Source organism: Anolis sagrei, chromosome 2 (assembly GCF_037176765.1).
Source record: "Anolis sagrei isolate rAnoSag1 chromosome 2, rAnoSag1.mat, whole genome shotgun sequence".
Classification (NCBI taxonomy): domain Eukaryota; kingdom Metazoa; phylum Chordata; class Lepidosauria; order Squamata; family Dactyloidae; genus Anolis; species Anolis sagrei.
The window spans coordinates 133,943,920-133,968,737 of NC_090022.1; the positions used below are offsets into that span (position 1 = coordinate 133,943,920).

The window sequence follows — 24,818 nt, forward strand, 5'->3', positions numbered from 1 at the left end:
AATGTGAATGAAGCCTACTGAATGTGTTTCAGCAAAATAGTGCATGCACTGTATCACCATAATCAACCATTTAGCATTCAGAGCTTGTTTGAGACCACACTCTATTGAGTCTTCTACAAGGTGGATCAGGTGAACAATGGTGTTAGTAACAGGACCAGTTTCATTACTCATAACCCTGGGAGGGTTGCAGACCCACATACACACAAAATTCAACACGACTCATTTTGAGCTCTTTTTGAATGCATTGTGTGCTTTTAAATAGTCATTTGGACAGTTGAGAGTAGGAAGCAAGGGAGAAAAAATAAGTTGCATTTTGTATCATTTTTTACCCCCTTTGCCATTTTTAGAGAGAGAAAATGGCTAAAATGTTTCTTTTATTTGTTGATCTGAGGCTGTCTTAGGAGGCACCAAGGACCACAAAAAATATACAACCTGTAATCTTCATGTTTGACTTTGTGCAAACAGAGTTTTTCTGAATTCTTGACTTCAAACTGATGGGCAGGGTTTGATGTATATTTTTGTTTGGTTGTTATTTTTCATGGTGTGTTTGCTTTGAGGGAAGCTATAGAGCTGCAGGTTCTCGTAAAAGCTAGCAACGGACTCCTTCGCAAAGTTGACCTCTTAAGAATACCTCTTTTGAACATTTGGGCTCCATCATGTCAACATTAGTGGCAAAAACAGCTAGTAACAGACCCCTCTGCAAAGTCTTGACCTCAATCCCCACACCTTATCCTGTCTCATTCTTTGTAAACAAGGGGATGTGGAGAAGCTTGGTATTTTCAGAGTAATAGATTCTTTTTTTAAAAGGAAGGTTTAAAATCACAGTGTGGCATTGTGCTTCACTCACTCTGTGTTTACTTGATATTCCTTCTAGGTTTTTCTCCATTTTTAAAAGTACCAGTCAGTGAGGATGCATTGGAGTGGGTTACATGTAAGAGAAAGTTAAAGCTTGTGTTCACTTTTAGGATGTCTCTTCAGGTCTAACTCTTTTAGTAGGTTTGTTTTGTTATTTGGATTTTTAAACAGGAGATGCAAGGAATCTGGTGGTTGCCAAAATGTCGCCTGTGGTTGCTGGCAGCATGAGGAAAGGTTCCTGCCTGAGAATATATGACCCATACACAGATGTTTCATTTTGCAACACTGGACATGTGGAATTAACATTGTAGGTTTGTTTGTTTGTTTTGCATGATAGTTGCACTTTTTGTACATTTAAGAATTGAAGGTTTCATTTGCAGCTAATCCCTGTACCTTGTATCCTAAGCATTGCTAAAAAGTAATTGTCTCATTCTGGATTGCTGATGTGTTACGGGGTTTCTGAATGCAAAAGAAAGGGAAATATATAGCTATCCAGATTCTTGAATACACTCAGGAAGCAAAGGAACGAGCTTCAAGATAAGATGAATCTTCCAGTCTTTTCTGTCATTTAACTAGGTTGCTATGGCAGCAGTGTTTTGTTGAATCCAAAGTATTTATTTCTAGTTGCCCATGTACTGAATTTATGTAACCAACTCCTTTTCACAATATCAATTTCTACTACATAAAATAAACAGAATGCCCATTATTGTTGAGGAGGAAATTATGGTAAGTCAGGCGGAACATGGGTTTGTTTTTAGTGATTAGTACAATCTGATTGGCATATTGTTCTGTTACCTCCAGGTATATGAATAGATGTGTTTCAATTTCTGTACAAGCTGGTTTGTACTAACACGTCAACATGCCATCAGATGTATATGTTCATGTTGATATGAGACTCTTGTATTCATGGGAGGATCTCTCTAAATTCCCTCTCATTCATAGTGTTACCATAGGTCTACTTGACAGCAGTTAACAACAAATAAATAACAGGATCAAGCTCCTGCTAGATGAGTCCTCCTCTGAAAGAGAATTCAATCTCTGTTAGGCAAGAGGACACTGAAAAATAGTTCATCTTCACTGACTCTGGAGAAGATCTGCAGAAGCCTCACTCTGAAATCAGTGGTAGATGTTGAAGCAGTTCCTGCACCTCAAGAGAGTGAGAGCACAAGCGAGTCAAGACCCACAAGCTAGGTAAATGATTGATGGAGTATAGATTTTCATAGGTCCTACTGGTTTATATTTCACAATACACTTTTTGCCTCTGTTGAATTGAAATAAATGAACTATGAGGATATTGCAAAATTGTTTTTTGAGTGACCTTTCAAGCTGAAGTTTGGAAATGTGAGGTTAAAATAAACTGACAAAATCCAAAACGTACTCTGCCAAATTCTATTATCTGAGACAATTATTTGGAAGATTCTCATTTCAAATCATGTTATGTCTCAAACATCAGAGTTCTAATTTCTGGGTTCCCATGGCTGTGACTTGAATCAGTGTTGGTCTTAAAATAAGCAGGCAAAATGTATTATTTTCTTGCAGTTGCAGCTTGTGGTTCCTATCCCAGTAGTGTAATGAATCCATTCTTTGCTTTAACCCAGACTTGAAAGGATCAGTCCCAAGATATTCAAAATAGGTTCAACTGACTTGGACAGCTCTTTACAGCTATCCAAGACTAGGAATAGATTCACTGTGCCACTGACAAGAGAGTTTAAATCTTCTCACATTATATTCTGGGAACATAAAAAGAAAAATCAACTTATTTTTCTTCTGTGGACTTAAAATCACGAAGAACCCAAGAGACTGTCACTTTCTGAAAAGCTATTAAAAATAAGAATCATCCTTCCCGATTTCTAAATGCCTAGAAAATTCCACTAAGAGTTTTGGTCTGTATAATGCCACATCCTTTTTTCAGACATAGTACTGTGTTTCTTTTTAAAAAACAGCTTTCTACCCCCCTCTGTTTTCATTGATCCTCCAATTTTAAAAGATAAATATTCCCCTTGTGAATCTTTTTAGTGAACCCCACCCTTTCATTTATGTGTTCTCTTCCATTTGTGTCCAGGCTGCGAAATATCTGACAGTCAAGGCTTTTAAAGCAAAAGATATATTTGTAGATAATATCTATGATGGCTTTTTTCCTCTAAAAGAAAAGGAGACATGCCATTCTTAAATGTATTGAAAGTGGCTTGAATACACCCACTTACTGCTTTCTAGTGCATTTGCTTTCAGAGCAGCAAGTATGCGTGTTAACATCCTTTCATCATGCTTAAAATGTTACATCCATCTTGACTTCCTATCAGGCTTATTCATAATCCGGGTCAGTTTTTGTTTTATGTCTTTAGTTTTCATTGGAACTGTTAGTCAAATTTCAACCCTATGAAGCCCTCTAGTGAAATATGGGTTTCGATTACATGTACAGACAGTGCCATATCATCCCATTACACCCATGTTGGTGTAGATCAATGGTTATTAATCTTTTTGTGATCATGGATCCCATTTGGTAATGAGAAGAAATCTATAATAATAAAATAATTTTATTTTTGTACCCTTCCTCCATCTCCCCGAAGGGACTCGGGACAGCTTACATAGGGACAAGCCCAATAAACATACTTAAAATAACACATTAAGATTCATAAAAACAGCAACAAGCAGACAACCAGTAGCTTGAGATAGCAACACAGTTCTTGGGGTCTAGACACCCCTTTCCATAACATGGGTTTAATGATAATTGTATGTTATATGGCCATATGGAATAGCAACACAAAAGGTGAATCTATGCTGAAGTGCACCACTTTAGCTGCTATAGCTCAGTGTTGTGGAATCATGGGAGTTGTAGTTTTACAAGATCTGCCAAAGCATACTGGTGTTCATCGGAATACAATGTCCAGGATTTCATAGCTTTGCATCATGGCAATGAAAGTGATGCACACAGCATGTATTCAACAGTGTAGGTGCATTAAAAGATAAAGGAAAGGTCTCAGGTGCTGAAAACCATAGTGGAAAGAACTGAAACAATACTTTAAGGGGAACAAATTCACAAAAAAGACATGTATAGACCCTTTAAAATAGAGCAGTTTCTAGGTCACCTTCTCTGCAATTTAGGAAAGACAGAATATATTTTGGAATTCAGTGTGTTCAGAAGTGGCATGTCATGACTTGACCTATGAGATGAGAAAAGGTCAAAACTACTGCTACAAATGAGTGGCTATCATAGCTAGAATCCTGTAGCTCCTGCTTTTGCCATCAACACTTACTCTTTTGCCAGCAGCATCTTACCCTTCATATTTGTGACATCAGTTCCACTTTTGTCAATAGCAATACTTATGGCTAATAGAAATGTTATTAACATAGTTTTCTGTGCTGGTGACTTTTTTCATACCTGTGTGAAGGATAATAATGACACTTTTCTCCTGGAGCAGAAATGTGAGAATGCTTTTTGGTAATGCTTTTGCAGCATGCTCTGTACCTGCCTTAAGTTAAAACTCCTGACACATTTCCTAGGTTGCCTTGAGTACATACTTTTGTGCTGTCTCCTGTGACTACTGATTTGCTGGAGCAGATAAGAAGGATACAGTGAGTTAGCAACCACTACATGTCTTCATTCTCTTGCTGAGGTGACAGTAATTGCTAGGTAGAATACATGCTTTCGGATACGCTCTTTCTTTCCTTCAAAAAATGGTTCCTGCTCAGCATCTAGAACAGAGATGTTGAAAGTACACAGAGCAAATTCATTTCAACACTTTGTAGGCTGATAATGACTATGTGTTCCTTCTCATTTCTATTAATTTTAGGGCATCATTGCAGCTAGAAGCTCTGAAGCACATTAGCTGGATTCCTATTAAAACAACAAGCTATGTCTTCTCCATAGTACAAATCCCTTCAGCTCTCACAGTAACAAGGCATGTATATGCCATCATCAGTCTATATCTTTCAACAGATTCATATCTCATTGATGTGTATCTTCCATATTCTCACATTCTCTCAGTTGCTTAGTCCTCAATGTTCCCTTGATGAAGGAAAATAGTCTGAAAATTGTTAGATTACCCCAAGCACTAATGGTTCCTAATAAAACAGGGTTCTTTACAGGACAAGCATGGCCAGAAACCCACTTCAGATATCCAGGCTGAACACATGTACATGTGGAATAGACCTGACAATAACTTGGAGTATAAAGCCACAATTCCTGCCAAGCCTTTAGTTCTCCCTGGTCAGACTGTGATCATTGCAATCTCTTCATGCATTTTTATGTGTCTCTGCCTCTCAAAAATTGCTCTCATGCCTGCACAAATCTATCCATGGGATGTTCCAGAGCCAAGGAACTTTTAGCAATAACCCTACTCCATCAGTTTTGAGTGGCTATCTCTTCTTCTATCTTTTCTCTTCACTTTACAATCTGAGAATGGATAAGCTAATTATTTTAGTTTTATAGCAGTTGTCCTTCCTCTCTTTACTTTGCCCCAGTCAATGTAAGTCAGTGGTTCATTTTTTTGTATGGCCTCCAAGTCCCTGTTTAAAATTGCACCTCATGCAGGTGAAAGATTCTCCATATTGGTGGCCATGTTCAGCGCTTCTTCCACCTTGGAGAGGGTCAAAATGTTAATTCCTGCACAATTTCATGGGTTTTATGAGACAGAACCACAAATACTGTTTGTCCTAGCTCCCCATGAACTTGTGGGGAAAGTCCCTCAAGGCTACATATAGTGCCATGGAGAACTGTATTCTTCAGGTTGTGCCAGTGTCCCCACGTCAGAGAGTCCCACAGGCCTGTGATCTTCTATCACTTGGAGGTTTCCTTCATTGACACCAGTGCAAGGAGTCATCTTCATTTTGCCACACTCATCATTCACAACTTCAACCACTTGTTATCCAAGCTGCAATGCTCCACTAGTACTGACATTGCATTTGCTAGACAGAGGTGCTACAGTGCAAGCCAGAAGATCTCCTCCTCCACCACTGTCTCAATCCCAATGGCTGATTTTGCTATCCTGGGAATAATCAGGATTTGCAAATTCATTCCTCTGAAATATGTCTTACAGCACCTGGCATTCCTTGTTGATCTCCCACCCATGTACTAACTGGAACTGACCCTGTTTAGCTTCCAAGATCAGACAGGATCTGCTGCCCAATGATGCAAACAGCTGAATGCCACAGATGCCAGTCTATTTTTTGTTCACCATGTTCAAGCATAATCTGGTTGGAACTTTAAATAGTTAATTGGGTAAGGAGCGTCAACTATGATGCTCAGAAAACATAAATTCATGGTAAGAAAAAAATCCTTTAAAAATTGGCAAAAAAATTACAAATTCTTTTAAAAATCTGCAAAGAACTGGCTGAATGTACAGCAGTAACTTTTATACCAAAGGATTAATTCGTCAAAGGTAGCGATTTTACAAGTAGTATCAAAGTCAGGTTGGCTAAGGCAGGGACAAAGATAACATTTGGATGCACATGGACGCTTTTCAGTGTTACCCATTTAGAAAATGAATACTTTTCACATAAAAGCTTTTGGGATGGTTTTGAAGAAACTGCAGGCTGTTATATTTTTATACACAGACGTGGGAGCTGTATGTGTTTTGAACAGTCTCTGCTTAAAGAGCATTTGTAGTCAATTGTTCTTGTGTTCTCTGTTAAGGGAATTAAGCAGCAGGAAGTAGTACAGCTGGTGGGAAGCAACCTTATATTCAAAGCAACCCCTGGGAAGAGAAGCTGAGTAAGATCATAAAGTATTGGAAGGTGGGATTTTATTTTGTGTGTGCGCCAGCACCACCACCATAAAATTGTCTTAATTCAATTTCATGCTTCTGTTAATTAAGTAAGATAGTATGTGGTGGGAGGTGAGGGGGATAACCTCTCAATTAAAGGTTTAATCTCAATCTCTGGTTCATTTAGAAATTAACTTACTTCTGTATTTGTATGACCTGTTATTACTGCTTGGTCATATTTAATAGCTGCTTCTGCAGGAACAGTGGTCATGGTATGTTACACAAGGCATAATGATCCTCATTTCACTTTTGGAGAACATGACACGGGCCCATCTCCAAGGACAAGCTATAATAGTAATATGAGTGTAACTATGTCCTCATCCTCCCAAAGTCTAGTTTTTTTTCCTGGTGGGAAAAAGATTATGTTGGTTTGTAGCTAGGAGGAAATACCAGTTGGATAGGGGAGACAGTCTAAGAGGCAATGCAAGTTATTTCAGACTAAGCTTGTTTCTCTGCTCTCAGTTGCAGTCTTTAGTAATTATTTTTCATAATTTAAAAAAAAAACACACACATGAGAAAACCAACATTTCAACAAGGGAGGTATGCCCATAATTCCATATATTTTTGTGTGTAAGCTTCCCTGCAGAGAGCCATGGCTGACATTTTTCATAGGGGAAAGACGCTCTTAAAAAGGGCCATCGCAGTCCCTCTGCAGAGACCTTTATGTAGTAAAATTTTATTTAAAATTGCCACTACTGTACCACTCCACCTGAAGTGCCCAAAATGCCTTCCCCATATTGTTTGGACGGGGAAAAAATTAAGGAGGGAGGGCTGCATTCCCCTCTTTGGTTTGATCAAGGGAGGGATAAAAGAGTGGGAGCACATCTTCCTCTGCGTATTGTCACTGCCTTCATGCTGAATCTTTAACAAAGTAAATTGCTTTCATTGCTTTTTTCCAGACTGCATCCTCATTCTTTTTCCTCATTTATATTCCTTTCCTTATCTGTATTTTATAGATGCAGACATTTTAAGATCAGTAATGCAATTTACGCACATACACATCCCATTGTAATGCCTCTACTAAATAGATTCTTCATTTAGCTTCTCCTAATTATGTCTCCTCTATACATTTTTTAAAAAGGGGTAAAGATTTGCTTGTTACATGCTTCAAAGTTTTGCCCTTGGATCGGAGAAAAATCCATACTTTTGGTCTCAAAACCTGTCCATGATTTACACATTAAATTTACTTAGTATAGCTAGTTCAGATCTAGGGTTGCTAGTGTTAGTTTTTTTAAAAGCTGATAGAATTCATCAAATTTTACACTTCTGCAAGTTGGATGATTGGATTGAATTTCAGTGAGTAAAGAGAGAGGCATGAGATTACATGTTTTCCCCCATTGTGTATATTCTTTCTGGAATGATGCCCTTCTCTTTGGATTCAAATGGATCAAGCTATAAGAGAAATGTGTATTATAAGTGTTTCTTCTCAGTGTGTATCCATGCCTACCAAATCATTTTGAAAGTAAAAAAGGAGGAAAAAGAAATATTACTTCCCCTTATAGCTTCTTTCACTGCCCTTAAAAGCAGATATTCTCCATTTATAATATTATTCTTTCGTGCTCTTCCTCTGAGCAGCCCTGAGCTTTCCAATCCAGGGCCTTCACACTTTAAATCATAGGTGCTCCTCAGACCCTTGTGGATTATGTGAACTAAAAATACCCCCCCCCCCCACCCAAATCACCCCCCAAAACCAGGTTTCAATGTTAAATAGTGCAGGGAATGGCTATTACCTACCTAAAAGGTGATTTTCCACTCCTGCATAAGTCAATTCACAAAGTGGCTATTTTAGGCTAAGTTATAGGAATCTGGAGAGGTGGAGAGCTATAAAAACATTGGAAGGCTTAATGCCACCTGAGGGTTACCCTTTGCCCACTCTTGTTTTAAAGGGGAGCTATACCACATTCGTTGTTATCCAATTTCCAGCTAGGTTTCTCAGTGTTCCTCTCAGAGTTTGTGTTGGGAATCTAACTGTATAAATATATATATAAATAGGTGAGACAAAGTCATAGGGGGGGGGGGGGGAGCAAACTTGTTTTTTTTACTGCCCTGGAGACTAGGATGGGGAACAATGGCTTCAAACTACCATCTGAACATTAGGAAGAACTTCCTGACTGTGAGAGCTGTTCAGCAGTGGAACTCTCTGCCCCTGTGTGTGGTAGAGGCTCCTTCTTTGGAAGCTTTTAAACAGAGGCTGGATGGCCATCTGTTGGGGGTGCTTTGAATGCAATTTTCCTGCTTCTTGGCAGGGGGTTGGACTGGATGGCCCATGAGGTCTCTTCCAACTCTATGCTTCTATGGTTCTATGATCCCTACTTGATAATCTCCTTGAGTCATCTCCAGAACTTTGCAGGGTACAGAAGAGATTGTGGAATATACTTGTGGGTAGATGAATGGAAGGAAAGGATGTAGGAAGAAAATTATTTAAATACTCAACAATCTGGGCTGGTACTGGCCCATTCTCCTAGGGTCAAAGTTGTCCAATCAGTATTGCTGAGAACTGCCCCCACTATCATGTTAGATTATGCTGTTACATTCTGTGTTCTGGCTAAAGGTTTCAGAGCTCTGAAGACTCTAACATAATACTCATTCTATGATTTGGTCATGACAATTCCATACAACAATTTCCCTGAGGAAGTTTCCTTGCATAGCAAAATGATTTCCTTTTCCTTCTTTATCTTCCCCATCCCATGTGTCATCAAAAGAAGAAATTGCCCTCCACAACAATAATTGGATGGCATTCTCTCCTGACGTTCCGTCTGCATCAGGAGAGAATGCCTCTAGAACATGGCCATATAGCCAGAAAAAACCTACAACAACCCAGTGATTCCGGCCATGAAAGCCTTCGGCAATACAATAATTGGATGACCTGTCTTTCAAAGCTTCACCTGGCCCATTTTTGAGTGTTTGGGTGTTGCTCATTTCTATTCTAACCATCTTCCCAATGTTCACATCTATAACTCAGCCTCACTCTGCAGTTCTCATCTAACATGTATCCCTCCCATGATCTGTTGAACCCAATTTTTCCCAGTGATGCTTCTTCTGCCATTTGCATTAATGCTTAAGACCTATTTTGTTTCTAGTAACACTCTTTAGACAATTGCCATTTTCACCCTTTCAAATGCGTAAGCTTTCTCTTTCATTTCTTTCCCACCATTATTTCTGCCCTTCGGTAACAGAGGGTTTAAATGGGTAATTGAGGTGACACAGGTTTTTCAGATATGTATTGAGTGTCACCTCCTTCTCTCTGCCTTTGCATAATACACATACAGGAAGAATTACCCGTTGGGAGGAATGTGGTTTAGTTTGAAGGATAGATTTGCAGACTGGGGCCTGTAAAGAACTTTAATGGGAGGCGGAGATTCTGGATTGGTTTTTCCAGTGGTACACAGAGTTATTTAAGCAATTGACTAAGAAGTGAAGCACCCAACCATACTACAGAATTGTGCTATCATTTCAATTCAGCTTCCATGGTGCTTTTCTGTGGAAATGTTTAATTTATAATTAAATTTAGAGAATTCTGACTGAAGTCTCGGCAAGGTATATTTGTAGGGACACCAAAATGCTTGTTTATAAAGCTATTGTCCTTCCAACACTGTTGTATGCCTGTAAAACATGAATCATCTACAAATGTCACTCTCAACCTCTGGAAATATTCCATTAGTGGGGCCTTCAAAAATTCCTGTCAATTTCTTGGGAAGACAAGCGGACAAATGTCAGTGTTCTGGAAGAACCAAAGACGATCAGCATTGAAGCGATGATCCTCCGCCATCAACTTTACTATACTGGCCACATTGTCAGAATGCCTAATCATTGTCTCCCAAAGCAGTTACTTTACGCTTAGGTTAAGAATGAAAAAGGAAATGTCAATGGAGAGCAAAAGAGATTTAAAGATGGGCTTAAAGCTAACCTTAAAAATGTGGCATAGACATCAAGAAATGGGAAGCTGTGGCCCTCATGCATTCTAACTTGTCGGCTCTTACCAATGGTGCTGTAGATAGAGGACTAAAGAGAGAAACATACCAAGAGGAAGGCAGGTCAAACAAACTCTTGTTGGGATCTTCTTCCATCTGGTAATCTGTGTCCTCATTGTGATAGACCATGCCAATCCCGAATAGGTCTCTACAGATGTATCTGTTCATATAGCCTTTTGATATCCTTTTTTTGCCATTTCTTACAGTCTTATTGAAATATTGGGGGAAAATGTGTGAATAATGTTTTAATATTCACATTGTTCACACACAAAAAGTTTCTAGGCTTACCTTTGATAGAAAACAGTAACAAAGCTCTTTGCACTCAGGGACTTTGTTGGAGATAATACATTTGCACAACACACAAATAATTTTCCTGTACAAATGATATGCTTTGGGGCAGAATATTTTTTTGCACAAAAAGCAGTATTCTGCAGATCAGTGTATTTTGCATACTATGCATTTTGCATAATGCAAAAATAATGGTATTGTATAGAAACACATAAGCTGTTTCTGCCAAAGCATGTTTTCTACATAAAAAGGATGCATTTTGGGCAAGGGGCAAAAAAAATGTGTGCATTGATTTGCAGAAAAAATGTGCACATTCTTCGGTGCAGAGAAAGAATGTGTATATTTGAAATTTTCCTAAAAGATGTTATGAAGTTAAATAATTTTCAAAAAGTGCACAGAAATCATGGCATTCTCATGGAACAAGTAATAAATTGCTGAAATTACTTATTCTGTCAAGCAGGAACAAAATGAGCGAAGAGTTACATCCCCAAGGTGTGGTAGGTAAAAATCCTGAATTTGAATGTGAGCAATCTAGATTCTAATCAGAAGTCAACTCTGAAATTTCCAGGTTTCATTATTTTAGTTATTTTTCAATATAATTGCTTCAAAAGAAGAGTTTTTGACAGTAACAATGAAGGTGAAAAAATGGAGATATAACTTTTAAAGTCCTGTGTACTTTGACAAATAATGTAGAAACTATTTGTATTTCCTAGTGGCTTATCTTAATGGGACTGTGGAATAGAATTCGAAAATGAAAAAAGATAAGCTTCTGTGTATTGCCATTGATTCAGACCATGTGACCAAGGATACAAATGCAAACTTCCCTGGATTTGAGCCTTGTTCAGCCATTTTCCTAAATCCATGGAGAGGAAAAAACGGAGATGAGAGTATAGAAGTCTCTTGTCACACACTTGAGACTGTGGGAAAGAAGTTGGTAGCATAAGCTTTTATATATTTCAGCCTGATGAAAATTGAACTTACATCTGAGAAATATCGTACTACCAACTTCTTTTTCTCAGTTAGTCTCACTACCAGATCCTTTTGCATACTGATCCAGACTATGTAATACAGCAATATCTTTGAAGATGGGGATTTCACTGGATACCTGAAATAATTTATACCAGTATTTGTTGAGCATTAAGGTCTGAACAAGGCTTTTTAGTCCTCTTTATTTGAACATGAGCACAGAGTTCTTAACTTAGGAAATCCTGTATTATTATCGGGGTTCCCCATGGACAAAGATCTTTGACATTGTTGGCTGCTTGGGGATTTCCAAGGAAGGGATATATGTCCATTGTCAAGTCTTATGTAATCCTTTAAACTTTTAGACAAATGGTAGGTCTTCCATTTTGTCTATATTTTAAAGGAAGCTTTTAAAGTACTCACAGATTTTAAACTCTTCGGAAATAGCCTTTTTGGGACCATTTTGTTCACCTAGTTGAAAATCTGTCATAGCGCTAGAGGTGAGAGTAGCAACGGTGGTGAATGGGTGACGTGAATCAATCCAAATAGGAACAGGTTGACTGCAGTGTTGTCCTAAACCTACTTACCTGGGCTTTGCCTGAAAATTTCAAGTACTGCTACTAGCCTCCTGTTATTAATTCAGTGCATGATATGTCCTTAAATGTAGCAATTATGAATAGGCACTTAGTAGAACTTTTCTGTCATCTGAAAATAAAGTTGATGTCACCAGTCTGCTTCAGACTGGCCTTGCCTCCATTTCATGGTGTGCAAGTGAAGTCACATTTACATCAAGAGGCTGTAATAAGCAATATAGCTCTATGTCTTTCCTCTTTCCCCCTTTCTCTGTTTGTTTGGTGCTGGAGGCAAAATAACAAACCTACCTCTTATTTCTTAATGCCTGTAATTTCCAGGTGATGAATTATTTTATGAAAATTCACAATTTGAGAAAGGTGAACCTACTTTGGGATATTTAGAGGATTGATTGTCTGAGAGATGCCCGGAAGTGAGTCAAGAACAAGTCAATTACAGAGGAAGCAGCTTCAAGACTCATCTCTAGGGACAAAGCCAAAAGCACATAATGATGTCATGTTTCCTGCGCTTGTCTGAAGACTAAATGCTTCCCTCTTCCTATTAACAGTTAGAGCAGTTGTAATTAAGGTAGTTCGATTTATACCCCGTGGAGATGTAAATGCACCTGCTAGAGAAGCTTCTATTAGAGCATGCTGAGTTCTTATGCTGTAGTAATTAAGCAATCTACAAAACTGGCACACTGTAAATCTTCTCTTATATGTGTTAACATGGCTAACACTTTAAAGGTGGGATCCCCAACATGGTCCATACTGGGTCAGATGTAGCCCTGGAAAGCTACTCTACACCTCCCAAACGTTCCCCACATTGTGGACTTGCACCATCCTGTGTGGTCTCTGTACAGAGTTCCACCTGCTCTGGGGTCTTTTGCTCAACAGTCTACACTCACCACTTTCCATCTATCTCTTTCAGGCAGGTGAACTCTCCTCTTTTTCTGTATGCCAGTGAGGAGGCAAAATGGAAATAGAATCACAGAGTTGGAAGAGGTCACAAAGGCCATCCATTTCAACTCCCTGGAATAGGAGTGGAAGGGTATTGTTGGGAGCATTTCTTCTTGGCTGAAGAAAAATAAGGAGGAGCAAAGAGAATGGTTGTGTAGCATGGCAGGAAAGTACACATACAAAGAAGGTGGCTGGTGGGGCGCAGTTGGCATGGCTCCTACAGGAAAATTGTGACAGCAAAGGAAGCCCAATAGGAGGGAGTAAGGGTGGCCAGAAAAGACACCATGGAGCTGCCACTCCACTCACCAAAGGTCTCTGAGAAGAGTACTTAGGGGAGTTTAATTATTAGTAGCTCATGTTTAGGATCAGCAGTGAAAGCATGCTGGGAAAATCTTAGTGATGGGTGTTAAAAGGGGTTTCTAGAGTGAGGCCATCCAGCTAAAATGAAGGAATGCTGTTAAGTCATTGCAGAGCTGCTCTTGGCTCATCCGTGGCCACTGATCTGGATTTTGCCCATTTTTCTGCAATAGGATCTGTAGCAAATGGCATATTTTGTTTTTTGTTGGTCATTATATTATTTGGATGATGCACTGTCTAAAGGGAAAATGCATGTGCCGCCCCATGATTGATCATTGCTTTCAATTCTCTCTTTCACTGCTTCTTTCATCCTAAATTTCATTGAAAGGTCTTTTCTGAAAACAAGGTTCTATTGGCAAGGTGGCCTCAAGCAAGACAACTTGAAAACTGTAACTTTTTATCCTTGAAGATTTCAGTTGCTCATACTTCAATGGACAAAGATATCTGACAGATATGCTAATTTTACTAACCAGGAAAAATCTGTCAAACAATTGCTGAACTAAAATTGCTTCTCCATGAGGAATAATCTTGTCTTGTCTCTCAGTTCCTAAATATCTTTCCTCATGACAGCCAAAAAGCTTCACAGTATAGCAAAAGTTTAACACCCCACAATAAAGACAGTTACGTTTGTCCTTTTATCCGGTATAGAGCAAAATAGTAGGACATATGAATTCTTCTTAATAACTGTCACTTGACATTGGCTTCTAAATTGTCAATTAGCTTCTTAATTCTGTCGTTTGGCAAAGAAGAAAATATCCTTGGCAGCTTTCTTACTGTTCAATGAAGAAAACATGATTATTACAGAAGGCAATATAAATTATTCAGCTATTGAGTATGGTTTTCCAGTAAAAAGTTATTAGGCGCCCCCAGTGGTGCAATGGGTTAAACCCTTGTGTGATTATGGATCAGAACAGACAGCTCCGTATCTGTATGCTTGTCCGTAATGTCCTGCCTCATGTACTGAGAAAGAATTGTTTGAGGCTATAGACAATGCGGTCACTGTTGCCCATTTTTGGTCAAAAGGTATTTAGCCACTTGTGCTCCTTGTATTTTTATCAGTTTTATACTAATTTATGCAATGCTTTTGATAGGAAATAAATAAATTATGTATTATGAGGATGGAGGGGGCATATCTTTCCCACCACGTCCCATGTTACTTCATCTTCTCTATGAAGTTTTTTACACAATACTTACAAGTGAGTTCAAAAGTGTAAGTGGCTGTATTGGCGCATTGACCATTGTCCATTGGATTCTAGTGGTTTTCAGCATCAACAGCTCTTTTGTAAAGCTGTGTTTAATTGATCCTGCAAAATCAAACCATACCTAATTTTTTGCATTTAAAGGCTTTGCCACTGAGAAAATCGATTTCCCTCTTGGCTTCTCTATACATTTCAGCTAAGCTTATTGGGAACAGAGGAGATCAGGGGACATGATGGACAATGAATGGGAATGGGGTGTACTAATAACTTCAAAATTCCTGTTGATTAAGAAGTTCTGGATCTCTATCTCTGGCTCCACTATACTACTTGATCAAATAAGAAGTGAGTTGGTCCAGAAAAAGAAGTTGTTTTGAAGTGTGTTTCTTCCTCTGTAGAATTAGTTCAGTTGTGAAGACTGATTTCTTGTGGGTTGTGTTGCAATGTTGATTGTCACTGCCTATGATGCTGCATCGAAAGAACAGTCTTTGGGCCAATTGTTTGTGCTTGTTTGTGTACTAACTGATAAAGCTGAATCACTACAGCAAATATAGCAACAAATATAGCGCTCTCAGAAGGTCAGGTCTGCTCTGTGGTTCAATTAGAGCACAGTAATCTTGTTAGTCTATGCCAGCAAAAACAACAAGGAGCCTTTAAAGACTAACAAATTGACTCCTTGGCTTTTTCCAGCATGGCTTAAGGCTTTTATTCAAGTTGCATATAAGTCTCATTGTAATCAGTAGAGCAAGTATGGTGGCAACAGAATTTAATTCCTACTTACAACAACTTGTTTTAAGAACATTTGTCCTTTTATGAATTATATACTCAGGAGGGGGGCGGGATGCAGTACTTACAGCATTAGAAAGAAAAACATACAGGCAAGAAACGTTCTCTGACTAAAGTGGCTCCAGACCTGCATTTTAAAACTTCTTGACATATTTGCCAAAGCATTCCAATTACAGTACCACATACTAAATGCAGTTGAACTATGCTATTTGGATATAAATGTGCAGCCCTATCACACATAAAAATATGTGTACATACTAATCCTGTGGGAGCCAAATGAGCAATCCACAGTGAAAGTGGATCTGGATATGCATATTCAGATTGATTGATTGATAGATTGCATATCCTGGTTTCTTCTCAGTATGGCACTCAAAGCAGCTGATATGAAATCATGTTTTCCTTCTATAAATGTTGCAGGGTTGTTTTTTTATTCCAAGGAAGGAATATACAGCTTCTTTTTTTAATGCAATAACACCACAGGGCTATTAACAGTTGCTTTCTTTTTCTTGTTTCAGAGGGTTTGGCTGTTGGCGTTGGATTTGGTGCTATTGGAAAGTCAGCATCTGCAACTTTTGAAAGTGCTAGGTAAGCGCACCATGCAATTTTTCCCCACGTCTTTGTGTTTTATAACTTTGTTTCCTTGCACAAAAAGTTAAATTTTCAGGATTGCGAATGCAGAAATGTACTCTGTTTTTTAAAAAATTGCAATTATCTTAGTCTCATTTTTGCCTGGAGCAAAAATATGGTTTTTTGCCAATGCTGTGTCATGCTGTACCTGTGTTGGCTCCTTTGGATATCATTTTCCTCACCTGAAATAATCAGCTAACATTTTCCCTATTGTGCTGTGGTTTAGTAATCCCTTTGGTATGAATGTCTCATTTCTCTTCATTGTGGTATTGGGAGTATTTTGGGTGTACTGTGGTTTCATTGCTTTTTCTTTTCAGATTCTACAACTTCAAATAGAGAAATCCCAGACTACAGCTGGTGTTCCACATTTGTGGGTTTCACACTTGGGGTTTTTATTATTCAGGGGCTTGTGCTGTTATTCTTGCCTCCCAACAGTTGGGGCTGCTGTGTGAACTTTCACACATCTGCCCCCTCCTCAGAAGGGGTGTGTGTGTGTGTGGGAAGGGGGAGCTGAGAGATTACCATTTGGCTGCACTAGACTCCCAAAACCAGGTCTACAATATGAACATTCACATGGCAACTCTGTCCACAGGAGATGTGAAAGGAGTGGCTATTCGGGAGATGGGTGTGCTGAATGTTTAACTTTTGCTTGGTACCACTTTCCCTTTGCCCAGGCAACACAGACACTTGATGCACAGAGGAAGAGGAGAGGGACTTGGATCCATCCAGAAAGTGAAGTGGCACTTCACTTTACCTCCTCTTCCTGGGACCACTGTGCCCAGGCGTATACACCCCCCCCCCCACCAAGATACTCACAATTTTCCCACTTTTGCAAAGAGGGGGGCTGCACCTCTAATGCCGGTGAAAGTGGAGTGCCACTAGGATTTTGAAGATTTTCTGAGATAACTATCTTCAACCCAATCTACAGTGACCATTTAATACACTTTGAAACCAGCATTGAAGAAAGCTGTTTCACTGTGCAGGTGACTGATTCCATAGGAAATCCAGGAACTAGTCTGAGGCTCAAATGGTGATTGTACCACAGAGCACTGATGCACATCAAGGCCTTTCTTTCATATGTTTCTTTGGGGGTTTGTTGTCTGGCTGCCACCCTTTGAAGCTAGCTGAATTTTTCAGTCTCAGTGTGAAACAAACCCAGAGGAAGAAAACCATACAATTGATTCTAAGCTGATATAGATCTGACCCTTTCTTTTTGAAAATCCAGGCTTATTGAGGAAATGCTGTTTCTCCTCTTCTTTCTTCCAGATTTGCATCCACCTTCCTATTTTGCTTCACCTGGGTAAATTAGTTCTTGACTTTTCTTAAAAGTCTATTTCTTTTGGATTCAAACGGTAGTGGGAATCATATGTTCCTCTAGAGCAGCGTTTCTCAACCTAGGGGTCAGGATCCCTGGGGAGGTCGCAAAGGGGTATCAGAGGGGTCACCAAAGACCTTCAGGAAACCACAGTATTTTCTTTTGGTCATGGGGGTTCTGTGTGGGAAGTTTGGCCCAATTGTATCATTGGTGGGGTTCAGAATGCTCTTTGAGTGTAGGTGAGCTATAAATCCCAGCAACTACAACTCCCAAATGTCAAGTCTATTTTCCCCAAACTCCACCAGTGTTCACATTTGCTCTCAACCTGAGAGTCGAGACCCCTGGGGGAGGGTCGTGAAGGGGTGTCAGAGGGGTCGCCAAAGATCATAAAAAAAACACTGTTGGTCATGGGAGTTCTGTGTGGGAAGTTTGGCACAATTCGATCGTTCAGATTTCTCTTTGATTGTAGGTGAACTATAACTCCCAAATGTCAAGTCTATTTTCCCCCAAACTCCACCAGTGTCCACATTTGAGCAAATGGAGTATTAGTGCTAAGTTTGGTCCAGATCCATCATTGTTTGAGTCCACAATGCTTTCTGGATGTAGGTGAACTACAACTCCAAAACTCAAGGTCAATGCCCACCAAACCCTTCCAGTATTTTCTATTGGTTGTGAGTTCTGTGTGCCAAGTTTGGTGCAATTCCATCATTGGTTGAGTTCAGAATGCTCTTTGATGTTAGGTGAACTGTAAATCCCAGCAATTACAACTTCCAAATGACAAAATTGATCCCCCCCCCCAAAAAACCCCCCCACCAGTATTTAAATTTGGGCGTTATCAGGTATTTGTGCCAAATTTGGTCCAGTGAACAAAAATCCATCCTGCATATTTAAATTATGATATATAATAGTTACAAAATTACAGTTAAAAAAGCAACAAAATAGTTTTATGGTTGGGGGTTACTACAACATGAGGAACTGTATTATGGGGACACGGCATTAGGAAGGTTGGGAATCACTGCTCTAGAGGTTGTTGAACTAGAATTCCCAGCATTCCCCAGCATTGGCTATACTGATTTGATCTGCCGAGAGCTGTAGTCCAATAACATCTGGAAAGCTGTGTGATTTTCACTAAAGCCTCTCTTCAAGGTTTCCCTCTGATTGACACTTTCATTCTTACATATTTCAGCACTTTTGAGTTTTTCTTTTCTAACATCTGGGGTTTCTGATAAGCAATTTAAAATAGGTCATGTTGTGATATACTGTGTGAAGCTGCCTCAAAAAGGTTTTAAAGGTGCCCAATAATTTGAAATAAATGAAATGAAGACTCTGTTAGAGGTGCTAAAATAGCTCCCTGAAGCAATTGCTCCTTGTAAAAAGAGAAACATAAGAGCCACAAAGGTAAAAAGTACCAGCAAGGCTAAAGCGTTTGCTATAGTCTCAACGGTCTCATCGCTGTAACTGTCGAAGCATAAAAGGGCATGCTTTAGTTTTCAATGTCTTGCAGAAAAGCACCTCAAAGATCCAAAGGGTTTTAAACAGGGAGTTGCCATAGTCTTCCAGATTTTTCTGGGGACATGCAAAAGTCTACCACAACCCTTAGTTCTTTCAGTTAAAAAGGAAAAAGTTAGCAATGTGTCCTTTACACCGTAAATGAGGAATGGGTTGACACATTTTGCTCCTCGCCTCCTCACAGACATCCTAAAAGGGTTTACTTAATCCTTTTGAGGTCCTCTGCTTCTTGTGATTTTGTAGTTTTATCTTTATTGCTTCTCTCCCTCCCACCCGTTGCTCCTTCACACTTTTGGAATCGGAGAGAAATGCCATTCAGACAGATCGACAAATTACTTTCACCCCGAGAGAGCTTAAAGCAGCAAACAAGAATTTTTCCAGCTTCAATAATTAGGTTAGACAAGGTAGACTTCAAAGCGGCGATTACATCAAAAGTATCTGGGCACTTTCTTCTGCCTCTTTTCTTGTGCTGTGAAGGCTGTGTGATTGTTCCAGTGATAGTGAGAGAGAAATTAACATGGCTTAACGACTCATCCCTCATTGGCATCTGTAGCCAGAGGAGCCTTTCTTTGCTGTCCCTGTCTCCTGATTAGACCCATTTGTGAATAAATGAGGGAAATGTGGGGACAGGTTTCCTTCCCACTTATTGATTAATATAGTTCATTTTTATATCCTGCTGCTCTTCTCCTCTATAATAATTTGCTGAAAGCCGTCACAAAAATTCTAAATCAATTGCAGGTAGCAAATCAGAATTGGGCAACTGTGGATGGACAGGGGGACACATTAGCCCTAGGAGCTCTTGGAAAGCTACACCACCTGCAAAGAAGAAGAGGGGGGAGGAGGAGAAAATAAACATCTGTTTTTGTGTAACAGGGGAGCAGATATCACGTTTTGGAGCTTCCAGGGCCAATTTAGGTCCAAGTGAGCTTCTTTTTAATAATACAAATTGGACTGATGTCAAACAAAAGGCTTCTCTTTGGCCTCAGTTGAACCAGTGGGATACCAAAATATGATGGAAAAACTCCCTACACCTCCTTAAAGGAGAAACTTATCGTAATGAAGCTTTTGTTTTCCCTAGCCAGAATTGCCGCCTTCTCTTTTGCCTACTTTCTCTGTGCCCTGGGTCCACATGACCTGCATTGGCCCCATCTTATTTCAATTTGCCTCATTTTCAAAAAGGTGGTGAAAGACTTGATCATCATTGTGCTTTAGTCACCTCATTTCCGAGGAGCCTCTTTGCTTCCTAATACTTTCCCTTTGCTCAATTCCCTATCTTACTTACTTACTTAGGCGATCCCTCGTTGGACGAGTAAGATGGTCTTCCATCATGGGTTTCCTTGTGGGTCCGCATGTGGCTGTGGAGCCCTATTCTTGCTCTGCATCTTCTTCCGCAGTGAGGGCATTGGTTTCCAGGTGGAAGGCGGTCCCGGTCGGGGTTGGCTTGACGCGCCTTCCTCCTGGCACGTTTCTCTCTTTCACCCTCCACTCGTGCCTCCTCGAATTCTGCAGCACTGCTGGTCACAGCTGACCTCCAGCTGGAGCGCTCAAGGGCCAGGGCCTCCCAGTTCTCAGTGTCTATGCCAGAGTTTTTAAGGTTGGCTTTGAGCCCATCTTTAAATCTCTTTTCCTGTCCACCAACATTCCGTTTTCCGTTCTTGAGTTCGGAGTAGAGCAACTGCTTTGGGAGACGGTGGTCAGGCATCCGGACAACGTGGCCTGTCCAGCGGAGTTGATGTTGGAGGACCATTGCTTCAATGCTGGTGGTCTTTGCTTCCTCCAGCACGCTGACGTTTGTCCGCTTGTCTTCCCAGGAGATTTGTAGGATTTTCCGGAGGCAGCGCTGATGGAATCGTTCCAGGAGCTGCATGTGACGTCTGTAGACAGTCCACGTCTCACAGGCATATAGCAGGGTTGGGAGGACAATAGCTTTATAGACAAGCACCTTGGTCTCCCTACGGATGTCCCGGTCCTCAAACACTCTCTGCTTCATTCTGGAAAATGCTGCACTGGCAGAGCTCAGGCGGTGTTGTATTTCGGCGTCGATGTTGACTTTGGTGGAGAGGTGGCTGCCAAGGTAGCGGAAATGGTCGACATTTTCTAATGTTACGCCATTAAGCTGTATCTCTGGCATTGGAGAGGGGGCGGCTGGTGACTGCTGGAACAGCACTTTGGTTTTCTCGATGTTCAGTGACAGGCCAAGCTTTGTGTATGCTTCTGCAAAGGTGTTGAGAGTGGCTTGTAGATCTTCTTCTGTATGCGCACAGACGACATTGTCATCAGCATACTGGAGTTCTATAACAGATGTTGTTGTGACCTTGGTTTTGGCTTTCAGTCTGCTGAGGTTAAATAGCTTGCCGTCTGTCCGATAGATGATTTCCACTCCGGTGGGAAGCTTCCCATCAACAAGGTGTAGTATCATGGCGATGAAGATGGAGAATAAAGTTGGGGCAATAACACATCCCTGTTTGACACCCGATTCCACCTTAAATGGGTCACTTTGGGAGCCATTGCTATCCAAGACTGTTGCCATCATGTCATCGTGGAGGAGCCGCAGGATGTTCACAAATTTGCTTGGGCACCCGATTTTTTGGAGGATGGTCCAGAGAGCGCTGCGATTCACTGTGTCGAATGCCTTTGCAAGGTCGATGAATGCCATGTACAGAGGTTGGTTTTGTTCCCTGCATTTTTCTTGGAGTTGTCGTGCAGTGAAGATCATGTCCACAGTTCCTCTGGAGGGGCGGAAGCCGTTCTGGGATTCTGGGAGGGTGTCTTCTGAGAGGGGCAGAAGGCGGTTTGCAAGAATTCTTGCGAGGATTTTCCCAGCGGAGGTTAGAAGGGAGATACCTCGATAGTTTCCGCAGTCTGTTCTTTCCCCTTTTTTGAAGAGGGTGATGATGGTGGCATCCTTGAAGTCTGCTGGGATTTTCTCGGTCACCCACACTTTTTCTATGAGCTGGTGGAGTTGGTGTGTCAGCGCAGGTCCTCCCTCTTTAAAGATTTCAGCAGGGATCCCATCCGGTCCGCTGGCTTTGTTGTTCTTTTGTTGGCTGATGGCATTGCTGACTTCTTCCAAACTAGGCAGTGCTGCAAGCTCATCCCTGGTTTGTTGTTGCGGGATTTGTGAGAGGACCTCTTCGGCCACACTGGAGCTGCGGTTTAGGAGGCTTTGGTAGTGTTCTTTCCAACGTAGTGCAATTGACTTTTGGTCCTTCAGGAGTTTGGTTCCGTCTGATGAGCGTAGAGGCTGTATGCCATGGTTTCTTGGCCCATAGATGACCTTTGTGGCTTTGAAAAATCCTTGAGCATTATGGGTATCTGCCAGGTGTTGGATTTCTTCAGCCTTCTTTGTCCACCAGATGTTCTTGAGTTCTCTTGTCCTTCTTTGGACCTCAGCTTTTGCACTGGCGTAGATCTTTTTCTTAGCAGCACAGTTGATGTCTCTCTGCCATGTTTGGAAGGCTTTCCTTTTCTTGTCGATTAGCTGTTGGATCTCGATGTCATTTTCGTCAAACCAGTCTTGATGTTTCTTGGCTTGGTATCCAATAGATTTTTCGCAGGCTTGGATGATGGAGGTCTTCAGTTTGTTCCAGTGTTCCTCAACATTTTCGGGGTGTACTGTGGGTAGATGGTCCTTGAGTGCTGTTTGGAGATGGGCTCGCCTGGAGGGCTCTTGAAGGGCTTGGGTGTTCATTTTGCGCCTTGTCTTTCTTCCTTGGAGTCTGCGCTTGGGGGCAATCTTGATAGCCATCGTGGATCGGATTAGCCTGTGGTCGGTCCAGCAGTCGTCAGCACCTGTCATGGCTCTTGTGAGGAGTACATCACGGCGGTCTCTGGCACGTGTGATTACATAGTCTAAGAGGTGCCAATGCTTTGACCGTGGGTGCTTCCATGATGTCTTGAACTTGTTTTTCTGGCGGAAGAGCGTGTTGGTGATGACAAGGTTGTGCTCCGCACATTTGGTGAGAAGCAGGATGCCATTCGAGTTGCTGTTTCCAACCCCGTCTTTTCCTATGGTGCCTGGCCACAGGTCGAAGTCTCGCCCGACTCTTGCATTGAAGTCCCCCAGGAGAATGATTTTGTCCTCCTTAGGTATCCCCGATAGGACGTTGTCCAGCTGACAGTAGAATTTCTCCTTGATGTCTTCATCAGCGTCTAGTGTTGGTGCATAGGCACTTATGATGGTTGCCCGTTGGTTTTTGGCAAGATCAATTCGGAGGGTTGAGAGTCGTTCGTTGATGCCAGTGGGTGCTTCGGACAGATGTTTCACCAGATCATTCCTGATGGCAAAGCCAACTCCGTGCATTCTTTGGTCTTTTTCGGGCAGTCCCTTCCAGAAGAAGGTGTAGCCTCCTTTTTCTTCCTTCAGCTGTCCCTCTCCTGCTCTCCGGGTCTCCTGAAGGGCTGCTATGTCGATGTTGAAGCGTCCCAGCTCCCTTGCGATGATGGCAGTTCTGCGTTCGGGGCGTTCACTGTCACTGTTGTCCATCAGAGTCCGTACGTTCCATGTACCGAAGTTCATTTTTCTTTTTTGGCCGCAGGATGGTGACCCCACTGGACGCGGCAGTCCAGTCAGGGATAAGTGAGGCAGACTATGTTTAGGGCACCTTTTCTAGCCCCCTCCCCGTGTGGGGTGAGCAGAGTGGGTCCTCAATAGGGCTGCTCAGTCGCGGATACAGCTGCCGGACTACTCAACTGCCTCGGACCTTGAGGTAGAACGACTGAGTCCGTACCCACCGCCCATGTGCCAGTCTGTGACTAGGGGCTTCCAGATTTCACAGTCCTGCCCCCGTCGCCACTCGCTGATCGCCATGGGACTTTGGTTGGTTGGTTTTTATTTTCTTTGGAAGACGCCTGTGCGTGGGTTTTTTTAATGTGTGGAGGTCAGTGCACAACTGAACAACACACAGTCTTCACAGATGAGGTTCCACTGGTGATGTAGTTTAACACAATGACCATGGCTTCTCAGTCTGTTGCAGCCTTCTTCCGCCTTCGCAGCCGTTGTAACATGTGCCATGTTATCCTCCGCCTGCTCCGCCGTTGAGGTCTTTGGGTCTTCGGACTGTGCTTGGTCTGGGACCTCCCCCGCGGCCACTCCTGGGAGTGCACGACTCCAGTTGTTGTGCCCACAGGTTCATCGGAACACGCAAGCCCCCTCACCACGACAAGGTGACAGTCCATCGAGGGGATTCCCTATCTACTAGTAACTCTGTCACACAAGCTAATGTTTTGCCTTCTTATCCTAAGGACTCCAATCCTGGCCCTCGAGTTACTGCTTCTTTCCCAGGCATAGGTTCAGACACTACCCTTTCCACAAGTTTCTTTTCTATCAGTCACTGCAAGAGCTTCCATCCTCCACCCACCACCATCAGCTCCATCTTCTAGAAAGATCCAATGGATTTCCATGAGATAGAGTTTGGGTCTGATCCCCAAACTCCACCTCATGGAATTCCATTAGATGTCATTTCTGTTTGCTTGATGGTCTCCTCCTATTTTGCTCTATTTTTGTCTGAAAAAAATAGTTCTGTTTCAATTGGCTTAATGGAAGGCCTTGTTAGACATCACTAAAAACAATTGTGGCCAGCACCCCCCTCCCTTTTTAAAAACAATTTTAGTCCTTTTTCTTTTTCCAGGTTTTCTGTTATGCCAAACTTTTCTAAAAT

The 24,818-nt window shown here is 41.3% G+C and overlaps 1 protein-coding gene across 2 annotated transcripts in view; it reads left to right on the forward strand.

The window, feature by feature from the left end:
• Window positions 1-24,818, forward strand: part of SLC39A11 (solute carrier family 39 member 11) — a 339,314-nt gene that overhangs the window by 268,724 nt on the left and 45,772 nt on the right. For both annotated transcript variants that reach the window (XM_060764226.2, XM_060764225.2), the window contains exon 7: window positions 16,223-16,292. In XM_060764226.2, coding sequence (XP_060620209.2) covers window positions 16,223-16,292 — 70 coding nt within the window. The remainder of the gene's footprint in view (window positions 1-16,222; window positions 16,293-24,818) is intronic.